Here is a 12,242-nt window from a genome sequence, read left to right as displayed (position 1 = left end):
AAATGGAAGTCAGGTCTGGGAATAGGTAGTGGCTCAAGCTCTGGCACAGCTACAGTCTGCAGAAGATGCGGAAAACCACATGGCGGAGTTTGTCGGTTGGGATCTACAGCTTGTTTTAAATGTGGACAGGAAGGGCATATTGCTCGGGATTGTCCTCAGATGACTTTTGCACCATCCCAGCAGATGAGTTCAGGCAGTGTGGTACAGCCAGGTGTTCGGCCAGCAGCTTCAGTCATGCCTCAGAGTAGCGGTAGAGGTAGAGGGAGAGGGGCAGCCTCTACTTCAGCAGCAGGTTCCCGAGGTGGAAATCCGGTAGCCCCAGCACGGATTTTCACTGTGACACAGGAGGAGGCTAACACGTCGAACACAGTGGTGTCAGGTAATCTCATCATTGGGTGTTCAGATGTGTATGCTTTGATGGACCCCGGTGCTTCTCATTCCTTTATTGCTTCGAGAGCCATAGAGAGATTGGGTTTGATCAGTTCTGAGTTAGAGTATCCTCTCTGGGTCAGTGGACCTAAATGTGACCCATCAGTGGCAGTGTCAGTCTGTCGTTTCAGTCCAGTGTTCATAGAGGGTAGATACCTTCCAGCTGACCTTGTGGTTCTAGATTTGACGGATTTTGATGTCATTCTAGGGATGGATTGGTTATCTACATATAGTGCGACTTTGGACTGTAGAGAGAAGATAGTGAGTCTCAGAGACCAGGATGGGTCAGAGTGTGTCTTCAGAGGAGACAGGAGAGGTACACCCAGAGGTATGATTTCAGCCCTTCAGGCTCGTCGTTTGCTTAGGAGGGGTTGTCAGGGGTTTCTAGCTCATGTGAGAGAGCTAGACAGTCAGGTGAGGGAACCAGCCGCAGTACCAGTAGTCCGAGAGTTTCTTGATGTGTTTCCAGACGATTTGCCAGGACTACCACCTGATAGGGAGATAGGGTTTGAAATTGAATTATTGCCAGGTACCAACCCTATCTCTATTCCTCCCTACAGGATGGCGCCAGCAGAGTTAAAAGAGTTGAAAGAACAGTTGCAGGACTTGGTAGATAAAGGGTTCATCCGCCCTAGTACCTCACCTTGGGGTGCTCCAGTGCTCTTCGTCAGAAAGAAGGATGGATCCCTCAGACTTTGTATCGACTACAGACAGTTGAACAAGGTCACTACCAAGAATAGGTATCCTCTACCTAGGATTGATGATCTGTTTGACCAGCTAGCTGGAGCAGGTTGTTTCTCGAAAATAGATCTGAGATCCGGGTATCATCAGTTGCGAGTCCGAGAGGCAGATGTGCCTAAGACAGCTTTCAGAACTAGATATGGGCATTATGAGTTCTTAGTGATGCCGTTCGGGTTGACTAACGCCCCTGCAGCATTCATGGATCTCATGAACAGAGTTTTCAGTGAGTTTCTGGATCACTTTGTCATTGTTTTCATCGATGATATATTAGTGTATTCCAGAGATGCAGAGGAGCATGCCCAGCATCTGAGGATAGTTCTGCAGACACTGAGAGAGCATGGTTTGTATGCCAAGTTCTCGAAGTGTGAGTTTTGGTTAAGGAGCATTTCCTTCTTGGGACATGTGGTATCAGCAGAGGGTATTGAGGTAGATCCCAAGAAGATAGAGGCTGTAGCTAACTGGCCCAGACCCACTGCAGTGACTGAGATTAAAAGCTTTCTGGGACTGGCAGGTTACTACAGGAGGTTCGTTCAGAACTTCTCAAAGATAGCAGCTCCTATGACCAAATTGACTCAGAAGAACCAGAAGTTTATCTGGTCAGACCAGTGTGAAGAGAGCTTTGAGGAGCTCAAGAGGAGATTGACAACAGCACCAGTGTTAGCTCTGCCTATCAGTAATGAGGATTTCACAGTGTTCTGTGATGCATCTCGAGTGGGATTGGGTTGTGTTTTGATGCAGAGTGATAGAGTAATAGCTTATGCTTCTAGACAGTTGAAGAAGCACGAGTTGAATTACCCTACCCATGACCTAGAGATGGCAGCAGTTATCTTTGCACTTAAGATGTGGCGGCATTACCTCTACGGAGTTAAATGCGAGATTTTCACTGATCATAAGAGTTTACAGTACATCTTAAGTCAAAGAGAGCTGAATTTGAGACAGAGAAGGTGGGTTGAATTGCTCAGTGATTATGATTGTAAGATCCAGTATCATCCGGGTAAGGCGAATGTTGTCGCAGACGCCCTAAGCCGGAAGTCACTAGGCAGTTTATCTCATATAGCAGCAGAGCGGAGATCAGTTGTGATGGAGCTTTATAAGCTCTTTGACGAGGGATTACAGCTAGAGTTGTCTGGTACAGGTGCGTTGATAGCACAGATGAGAGTGACACCTATGTTTCTGGAGCAGATAGCACAGAGACAGCATGAGGACCCTGAGTTGATGAAAATTGCCAGGACTGTTCAGCTAGGCAATAGTGTAGAGTTCAGATTTGACAGTAAAGGGATCCTTCGCTATGGGAGTCGACTTTGTGTACCAGATAGGGGCAGTGTGAAAGAAGACATTATGAGGGAAGCTCATAATGCGAGGTATAGTGTTCACCCAGGAGCCACCAAGATGTATCAGGATCTGAAAAGGGTCTATTGGTGGCCAACCATGAAGAAAGAAGTGGCGCAGTTCGTGACAGCCTGTGAGGTTTGTCAGAGGGTGAAATTAGAGCATCAGAAACCAGCAGGAATGCTTAACCCATTACCGATTCCAGAGTGGAAATGGGAGAACATAGCCATGGATTTTGTAGTGGGTTTACCAGTAGCGTCCAACAGGATAGACTCGATATGGGTGATTGTGGACAGACTCACGAAATCTGCTCATTTTCTTCCAGTACGGAGTAACTATTCTGTGGATAAGTTGGCACAGGTCTATCTGGATGAGATAGTGAGATTACATGGAGTTCCAGTGTCTATAGTTTCAGACAGAGGACCTCAATTTACTTCTCGCTTTTGGCGGAGTCTGCAAAGTGCAATGGGCACAAGATTGGATTTTAGTACTGCTTTCCACCCACAGACTGATGGACAGTCAGAAAGGACCATCCAGACCATAGAGGATATGCTTCGCCTATGTGTGTTAGACTTTGGCGGTTCTTGGAGGCAGCATCTACCTTTGGTGGAGTTTGCCTACAATAACAGCCATCATGCGAGCATCGGAATGGCTCCTTATGAAGCTTTATATGGGAGAAAATGCAGATCCCCTGTTTGTTGGGAAGAGATAGGAGAGAAGGCTCTGGCAGGGCCAGAGTTAGTCGAGATTACTAGTAGAGTGGTGCCCATGATCAGAGATAGAATCAGAACAGCTCAAAGTAGACAGAAAAGTTATGCAGACGTTCGCAGAAAGCAGTTAGAATTTCAGGAGGGTAATTGGGTATTGCTGAAAGTGTCTCCGATGAAAGGTGTGGTTCGTTTTGGGAAGAAGGGTAAATTAGCTCCACGGTACATTGGACCCTTTGAGGTGTTGCAGAGGATCGGAAATGTGTCGTATAAGCTGGATTTACCTGCTTCTATGGAGAGGATTCACCCGGTATTTCATGTTTCTATGCTACGACAGTTTGTGTCAGATCCGAATCAGGTTCTGAGTGAGCCTGAGGTGGAGATTCATACAGATCTCACCTATATAGAGCAGCCAGTGCGGATTCTGGACACGCAGATCAAACAGCTAAGGAACAAGGAGATTCCGATGGTGAAAGTTCTATGGAACCACCATAACCTAGAAGAGTGCACATGGGAGACGCGGGAGTCTATGCTCCAACAGTATCCATATTTATTTTGAGGTTAGTTTCCTCCTTGTGTTTTGTTTTTGTATGTTTCTAATTTGTTTTAGGAACATCCGAGGACGAATGTTCTTAAGGGGGGGAGAATGTAATACCCGGCATGTTCAGACATCAGAATTCCTATCGTTCGGTGGAATCGAGGATGTCAGAGCATCCCTGAAGGGAGAGTGGAGGTTTTCTAAAATGTTTTTAGATGTTTTAAGCTTTTGTTTTAGCAAAGGAATAAGTTTTGAAGAAAAAAGGCTAAGGAAAGTTTTGCCACTTTCGGCCCCCTAAAGTGTAAGTTCGGCCGCCTAAAGTAGCTCATGTTCGGCCCCCTAAACTCAATGTTCGGCCCCCGAACGTGATGAGGTGTTACATGTAGCTTTGGCCACCGAACGTGAAGCGGTGGTTCACTTTTTTTAAGTGGATATGGCTGGCTATGGAGGTGCTTAAGCTCTCCTTTGGGTCAGGAACAAGCACATGTTTCCCCTTGGTGATTTTCTTGAGTTTCTAATCAAATCTTTCAAAGAAAAATACGTTTATGGTGAGTTTTAACTAGTTTTGAGAAGTTGTGGAGTTTGAGAACTTGTGAAGCTTGAATCTTCATTTCTTCAAGTTTGGGGTCACGCCAGCCTTTGTTCTTCAAAGGGTAAGAGTGAATCCTTTGTTTTTATCATGTTTTAAATGAGTTTGATGATGGGAAAGGGGAGTTGTGCTTGAGTATGCATAAGTTGTCCATATTAGGGTGTATGGATCCTATGCTTTGTGTATGGTTGTTGTGTGTTGTTTGTTGGAGTTTAATTTATTTGAAGCTCCTTTATGCTTATTGAAGTGTTTATGCATGTTTTAGAAGGGTTAAATGCATGTGTTGAGGTCTGAGCAGGTGATGGAGGGATTGGCAGGCGTCCTTGTGCACGAAACTGAGTTCTGGATGAACTCAGGTTCGGCCCCCGAAAGTCCAAGTTAGGCCGCCGAACATGCCTGACTTTCGTCTCTGGAAGGGACATTCGGCCGCCGAAGGTGCCCCCGAAAGTGCCCTGTCCAGCCTTCCTTTGCATGTTTTCTATGTTTGGTCTAAGGTGTTTTAAGGGGTTTTAAAGGGAGATGTTTAGCGGTATGTCCGAGTATGTTTGGTCCCTCATTTGAGTCCATCTGTATAGGTACAGACCAGAGGAACCAGAGAGAGCAGCAGTGAGTACTGCTCCAGAGTTTCAGAGCCTGCAGAGTCAGTCAGTCCAGATAGCCAGAGGTGAGTGGAACTAAACTTATGACTTTTATCACAAACTGCTTTTAGCATATCTCATGCATCATGTTTATGCCATAGGTTGTTTACATTAGTATTCACGAATATGTTGCATTGCATTGTTATTTGATGATGTGAGTAAATGCTGAATGATCCAATAGTCACAGACAGGAAGACCAGGAGCCTTTGACTACGCCCTGGCACGTATAGCAAAGACCAGGAGCCTTTGACTACGCCCTGGCAGGTATATAGAAAAGACCAGGAGCCTTTGACTACGCCCTGGCAATGGTAAGTTCACAGGTGTTATATACACATATACATATATGACAGGAAGACCAGGTGCTCGATTCTACGCCCTGGCACAGAGTTACTGGGACTCTCTAGTCAGGGATACAGAGTACAGAGTACATGGGTACAGAGTACAGAGATAGTGCATGCACAGGTTAAGCCTTGGTTCAGAAAAGAGTTTTATTTTCACTGAAAATGTATGATCATGTATGAGGTTTACAGGTACACAGAGAGTATAGCAGGCTTGCTACGGGTTCTGGCGGCCTTAAGCCGACCTGAATCCTAGCGCCGGTGACGGTCCATTTTGGGGTCGTTACAAGGTATCTCAATGTAACCCAGCTATTCTTGCGGTGCTGGCTAGCTTTTGCTGGCGCCACCAACGTTCCTTCCACTTGAAGATGCATGGCACCCTTGCAAGGGCCTAGCAAATCCACCACGCCTAATGAGTACTTCCCTTTTGGTATCACGACTTTGCCGGAACCCGCTGCTCCACAAGCCCCCTTCCACGCACTCAGTAAAGCCTAAAAACGAAAACGGCAATGAAAGACCTGACAGCAATAATCTAGGAAATACCGTCGCGATATCGAGAACCGAGTTTACTTTCATACCTTAGTGATATCCGACCCCTCCTTCGCACCATATTTTGTGACATCAAAGGTATTGGGCTGAGCTCCGCTGGTAAAGGCGAACAGTAACACCAAATATGCTGCGCACACATGTACCTTGGAACCCATATCTCTCTTTTCAAGGCGCTTCCTCTCCTTCGATATCTACAGCCTATATTGATTTCTAAATGTTTGTGCATTTCTCCTCCTCTGTAAGGCCTTTTATATTTCAGGCGGCTCGTTTAATTTACTCAAGGTTTATTACAGGCTGTAGCATTTTCATACATCCCGTTTTCTGTTTTTCCTTTTTGTTTTGCGTTAAATGTTTTGAGCTTAAAAAAAAAAAGGCCTACGTACGCTAACCTGCAACTAAAAACTACAACTTCCGCATTTCTCTCTAACATATTCTTTTATATTGGAACCCTGTATAACTTATGCAACAACCTCTTCGTTCTCCCACAATATTCTGGACGTATTGGACGCGAAACGAGCCCGGAGACCGCACCCGCAATTCATTTCCTCACGCGTGCATGTAGGACAAAATTTTGACAAGTACAGTGCAACATGAAAAGAGGAAAACAGAAAAAGAAAAAAAGAACTAACAGGCCGTTATTCCGTCTTTTCTCCTTTGGTACCTGAAGGCGCATCGTATTATTTTACGTGTACTTGATTTTAGCGTCGAAAATATGCTCAGCTTCGATTTTAATTATTTATTTATAATGGAACGCAAATATAAAAAAGAAAAAAAAAAGAAAAGGAAAAGAAAGAAAGAAATTCACAATAATAATCTCCGAACATCTTAATATGAGACTTCATCTCTTCACAACGGGATATATGTATATATATATTTCTCCTTTTTCCCGAAACAAATAAATACTTCTTGAATAAATGAATAAAGAATTGAAAAAAGAATCAGCACAGTTACATAGCCGATCACGGATAAATGGTTTATTAGGAAAATAAATTATGCTAGAAAAGCGAAAGGATAAATATTTAGAACAACCTGATATATATTTTTGAACAGCATTATTTTAATTGAAAAGGAAAATGAATTTTGAATTATAATGCTAAGCCCATGACTACAGGAAAATAAATTCCATTATATCAAATTTATTAATTTCAAATTATAGCGTTTCAATTAAAAAGTATCATCTTGAACTTTGATATAGTTGAATTTTAACACCGCAACATAATTTACAGCGCGTTTTAATTTTGAATTTTGACACTATTAAATTACTAAGTTCATTCAATAATATATCTTTTATTATTTCATCTTGCATTCCAAGTTTTATATGTTGATTAACTTTTCAAATAGAAATAGAGGACTTAAAGAAGTATTTATATAGTATTTAATATCAATTGATTTTCTTTTAATATATCTTTTAATATCAATTGATATATTCAGTAATTGGTGAGCTTTTATATTTGTTTAAGTAAAATGAAGCACATTGTTTAATAGGTAAATTTTTTAAATTGATTTTCTATTTTGGATAGAGCTAAATTGAAATCATATCTGACTATGTTCATTTAAATTTAAAAAGTGTAATGATAGTCTTGTAAAATTACTATACTGTGCGTCAGACAAATGAGAAACATTCTCCGTTTAAATTAAGAATCAACAAGTGAGTGCATTAACATCCTCTCGGAATCAACTTTCCTATAATCTTAGGCTTAACATTTGTACAAATAGATTTTGCAGGACCCTTAGATCCGGTGTACTGGAGGTTAACGTTAGAAAGTTCAACGTTCTTGCATGGTACGCTGCTGCTGCATGTCAATTGAACGGCTGTGGGCGTTCTTGACGATCCTCGAATATTCTTGAAGATGACGTCGCTTATTTTAACTTTTGATGGCATCTGCAAAAAGTCGCAATATTTTAGCATAATTGTAACACACCCATATATATAAATTCTCCTTCTTGTTGTGAAAAAATAAAAATTGAAAAGTTACCTTGCGATTGCATTCGTTATGCGGGCAGTACATTTGATCTATAATGATGGGATTGCTGACGTTTTGCATGACGATATCCTCGAACTGGATATTCGACACACTGCCACCATGCAATGCGGGCCAAGTCTTAATTCTCACGCCATTGTCGGTGTCGTATATTGTGCAATTCTTCACATAAATTCCAGACACAGGTTCTTCCTTCTCGTACTTTCCTAAACTTCCAATACTAATGCCATGCCCGTGTCCGCACCTTACGTTTGTGATTTGTACTTGCCTGCTCCCCCGGCCAATGGAGATGCAATCATCACCGGTCATAATGTTTGAATCAATAATGTTGATCTCCTCCGACCGTCCAATGTGAATTCCATCCGTGTTGGGACTATGCCCCGGCGCTTTCACCGAAAATCGCTGGAAGGTAAGGTTTTTGCTGCCGAGGAGATTGACGTGGAACTGCTTGCTATCTATGGATGTCACGTCCTCGACTATGCTGTTGGTGACGAAGTCAAACCTTAGGTTCTGATACAGTTTTGATAGAACAGTTACGCAGAGAAAACGTAGTTAGTATTACTGCCATGAACGGGCCTATGAATGACCGTTAGTAAAGTAGCGTTCGGATTTTCTTACAACTGGAAGTGCTTTCTTGCATCCGCCGCCACAGCTCTCCCGCTGCCAAGCAATTTCTCCTTGTCCGTCGAAGGCCCCACCACCGAATACCGTTAATCGGTCCAGGTATCTCAATGTAACCCAGCTATTCTTGCGGTGCTGGCTAGCTTTTGCTGGCGCCACCAACGTTCCTTCCACTTGAAGATGCATGGCACCCTTGCAAGGGCCTAGCAAATCCACCACGCCTAATGAGTACTTCCCTTTTGGTATCACGACTTTGCCGGAACCCGCTGCTCCACAAGCCCCCTTCCACGCACTCAGTAAAGCCTAAAAACGAAAACGGCAATGAAAGACCTGACAGCAATAATCTAGGAAATACCGTCGCGATATCGAGAACCGAGTTTACTTTCATACCTTAGTGATATCCGACCCCTCCTTCGCACCATATTTTGTGACATCAAAGGTATTGGGCTGAGCTCCGCTGGTAAAGGCGAACAGTAACACCAAATATGCTGCGCACACATGTACCTTGGAACCCATATCTCTCTTTTCAAGGCGCTTCCTCTCCTTCGATATCTACAGCCTATATTGATTTCTAAATGTTTGTGCATTTCTCCTCCTCTGTAAGGCCTTTTATATTTCAGGCGGCTCGTTTAATTTACTCAAGGTTTATTACAGGCTGTAGCATTTTCATACATCCCGTTTTCTGTTTTTCCTTTTTGTTTTGCGTTAAATGTTTTGAGCTTAAAAAAAAAAAGGCCTACGTACGCTAACCTGCAACTAAAAACTACAACTTCCGCATTTCTCTCTAACATATTCTTTTATATTGGAACCCTGTATAACTTATGCAACAACCTCTTCGTTCTCCCACAATATTCTGGACGTATTGGACGCGAAACGAGCCCGGAGACCGCACCCGCAATTCATTTCCTCACGCGTGCATGTAGGACAAAATTTTGACAAGTACAGTGCAACATGAAAAGAGGAAAACATAAAAAGAAAAAAAGAACTAACAGGCCGTTATTCCGTCTTTTCTCCTTTGGTACCTGAAGGCGCATCGTATTATTTTACGTGTACTTGATTTTAGCGTCGAAAATATGCTCAGCTTCAATTTTAATTATTTATTTATAATGGAACGCAAATATAAAAAAGAAAAAAAAAAGAAAAGGAAAAGAAAGAAAGAAATTCACAATAATAATCTCCGAACATCTTAATATGAGACTTCATCTCTTCACAACGGGATATATGTATATATATATTTCTCCTTTTTCCCGAAACAAATAAATACTTCTTGAATAAATGAATAAAGAATTGAAAAAAGAATCAGCACAGTTACATAGCCGATCACGGATAAATGGTTTATTAGGAAAATAAATTATGCTAGAAAAGCGAAAGGATAAATATTTAGAACAACCTGATATATATTTTTGAACAGCATTATTTTAATTGAAAAGGAAAATGAATTTTGAATTATAATGCTAAGCCCATGACTACAGGAAAATAAATTCCATTATATCAAATTTATTAATTTCAAATTATAGCGTTTCAATTAAAAAGTATCATCTTGAACTTTGATATAGTTGAATTTTAACACCGCAACATAATTTACAGCGCGTTTTAATTTTGAATTTTGACACTATTAAATTACTAAGTTCATTCAATAATATATCTTTTATTATTTCATCTTGCATTCCAAGTTTTATATGTTGATTAACTTTTCAAATAGAAATAGAGGACTTAAAGAAGTATTTATATAGTATTTAATATCAATTGATTTTCTTTTAATATATCTTTTAATATCAATTGATATATTCAGTAATTGGTGAGCTTTTATATTTGTTTAAGTAAAATGAAGCACATTGTTTAATAGGTAAATTTTTTAAATTGATTTTCTATTTTGGATAGAGCTAAATTGAAATCATATCTGACTATGTTCATTTAAATTTAAAAAGTGTAATGATAGTCTTGTAAAATTACTATACTGTGCGTCAGACAAATGAGAAACATTCTCCGTTTAAATTAAGAATCAACAAGTGAGTGCATTAACATCCTCTCGGAATCAACTTTCCTATAATCTTAGGCTTAACATTTGTACAAATAGATTTTGCAGGACCCTTAGATCCGGTGTACTGGAGGTTAACGTTAGAAAGTTCAACGTTCTTGCATGGTACGCTGCTGCTGCATGTCAATTGAACGGCTGTGGGCGTTCTTGACGATCCTCGAATATTCTTGAAGATGACGTCGCTTATTTTAACTTTTGATGGCATCTGCAAAAAGTCGCAATATTTTAGCATAATTGTAACACACCCATATATATAAATTCTCCTTCTTGTTGTGAAAAAATAAAAATTGAAAAGTTACCTTGCGATTGCATTCGTTATGCGGGCAGTACATTTGATCTATAATGATGGGATTGCTGACGTTTTGCATGACGATATCCTCGAACTGGATATTCGACACACTGCCACCATGCAATGCGGGCCAAGTCTTAATTCTCACGCCATTGTCGGTGTCGTATATTGTGCAATTCTTCACATAAATTCCAGACACAGGTTCTTCCTTCTCGTACTTTCCTAAACTTCCAATACTAATGCCATGCCCGTGTCCGCACCTTACGTTTGTGATTCGTACTTGCCTGCTCCCCCGGCCAATGGAGATGCAATCATCACCGGTCATAATGTTTGAATCAATAATGTTGATCTCCTCCGACCGTCCAATGTGAATTCCATCCGTGTTGGGACTATGCCCCGGCGCTTTCACCGAAAATCGCTGGAAGGTAAGGTTTTTGCTGCCGAGGAGATTGACGTGGAACTGCTTGCTATCTATGGATGTCACGTCCTCGACTATGCTGTTGGTGACGAAGTCAAACCTTAGGTTCTGATACAGTTTTGATAGAACAGTTACGCAGAGAAAACGTAGTTAGTATTACTGCCATGAACGGGCCTATGAATGACCGTTAGTAAAGTAGCGTTCGGATTTTCTTACAACTGGAAGTGCTTTCTTGCATCCGCCGCCACAGCTCTCCCGCTGCCAAGCAATTTCTCCTTGTCCGTCGAAGGCCCCACCACCGAATACCGTTAATCGGTCCAGGTATCTCAATGTAACCCAGCTATTCTTGCGGTGCTGGCTAGCTTTTGCTGGCGCCACCAACGTTCCTTCCACTTGAAGATGCATGGCACCCTTGCAAGGGCCTAGCAAATCCACCACGCCTAATGAGTACTTCCCTTTTGGTATCACGACTTTGCCGGAACCCGCTGCTCCACAAGCCCCCTTCCACGCACTCAGTAAAGCCTAAAAACGAAAACGGCAATGAAAGACCTGACAGCAATAATCTAGGAAATACCGTCGCGATATCGAGAACCGAGTTTACTTTCATACCTTAGTGATATCCGACCCCTCCTTCGCACCATATTTTGTGACATCAAAGGTATTGGGCTGAGCTCCGCTGGTAAAGGCGAACAGTAACACCAAATATGCTGCGCACACATGTACCTTGGAACCCATATCTCTCTTTTCAAGGCGCTTCCTCTCCTTCGATATCTACAGCCTATATTGATTTCTAAATGTTTGTGCATTTCTCCTCCTCTGTAAGGCCTTTTATATTTCAGGCGGCTCGTTTAATTTACTCAAGGTTTATTACAGGCTGTAGCATTTTCATACATCCCGTTTTCTGTTTTTCCTTTTTGTTTTGCGTTAAATGTTTTGAGCTTAAAAAAAAAAGGCCTACGTACGCTAACCTGCAACTAAAAACTACAACTTCCGCATTTCTCTCTAACATATTCTTTTATATTGGAACCCTGTATAA

General features: G+C 41.7%; 1 protein-coding gene and 1 long non-coding RNA gene across 2 annotated transcripts in view; one reads left to right on the top strand and one right to left on the bottom strand.

Annotated features, from left to right (window-relative positions):
• Positions 1-6,463, top strand: part of LOC122722313 — a 13,057-nt gene extending 6,594 nt beyond the window's left edge. The window contains exon 2 of the long non-coding RNA XR_006349278.1: positions 5,600-6,463. This is a non-coding gene — a long non-coding RNA (uncharacterized LOC122722313). The remainder of the gene's footprint in view (positions 1-5,599) is intronic.
• A 600-nt stretch (positions 6,464-7,063) lies between these two features.
• On the bottom strand, positions 7,064-8,977 carry LOC110607794 (polygalacturonase-like). The gene is made up of 3 exons (XM_043952380.1): positions 8,852-8,977; positions 8,459-8,764; positions 7,064-8,392 (listed from the first exon to the last, which is right to left on the bottom strand). The coding sequence occupies exons 1-3, from the start codon at positions 8,975-8,977 to the stop codon at positions 7,724-7,726; spliced, it is 1,101 nt and encodes a 366-aa protein (XP_043808315.1). The 3' UTR covers positions 7,064-7,723.
• Positions 8,978-12,242: the final 3,265 nt, after the last annotated feature.

This window comes from Manihot esculenta, chromosome 17 (genome assembly GCF_001659605.2).
Source record: "Manihot esculenta cultivar AM560-2 chromosome 17, M.esculenta_v8, whole genome shotgun sequence".
NCBI classification, from domain to species: domain Eukaryota; kingdom Viridiplantae; phylum Streptophyta; class Magnoliopsida; order Malpighiales; family Euphorbiaceae; genus Manihot; species Manihot esculenta.
The sequence above is the reverse complement of the archived record's forward strand: the minus strand, read 5'-3'. Positions and strand labels throughout refer to the sequence as shown.

Bases quoted from the DNA above. Each gene is read 5' to 3' on its own strand.
- LOC110607794 (XM_043952380.1), bottom strand. From the start codon at position 8,977: ATGGGTTCCAAGGTACATGTGTGCGCAGCATATTTGGTGTTACTGTTC. The intron at 8,765-8,851 runs GTATGAAAGTAA...TTTCGTTTTTAG, and splicing joins AGGGGTCGGATATCACTAAG to GCTTTACTGAGTGCGTGGAA. The intron at 8,393-8,458 runs GTAAGAAAATCC...CAGTAATACTAA, and splicing joins GCAAGAAAGCACTTCCAGTT to CTACGTTTTCTCTGCGTAAC.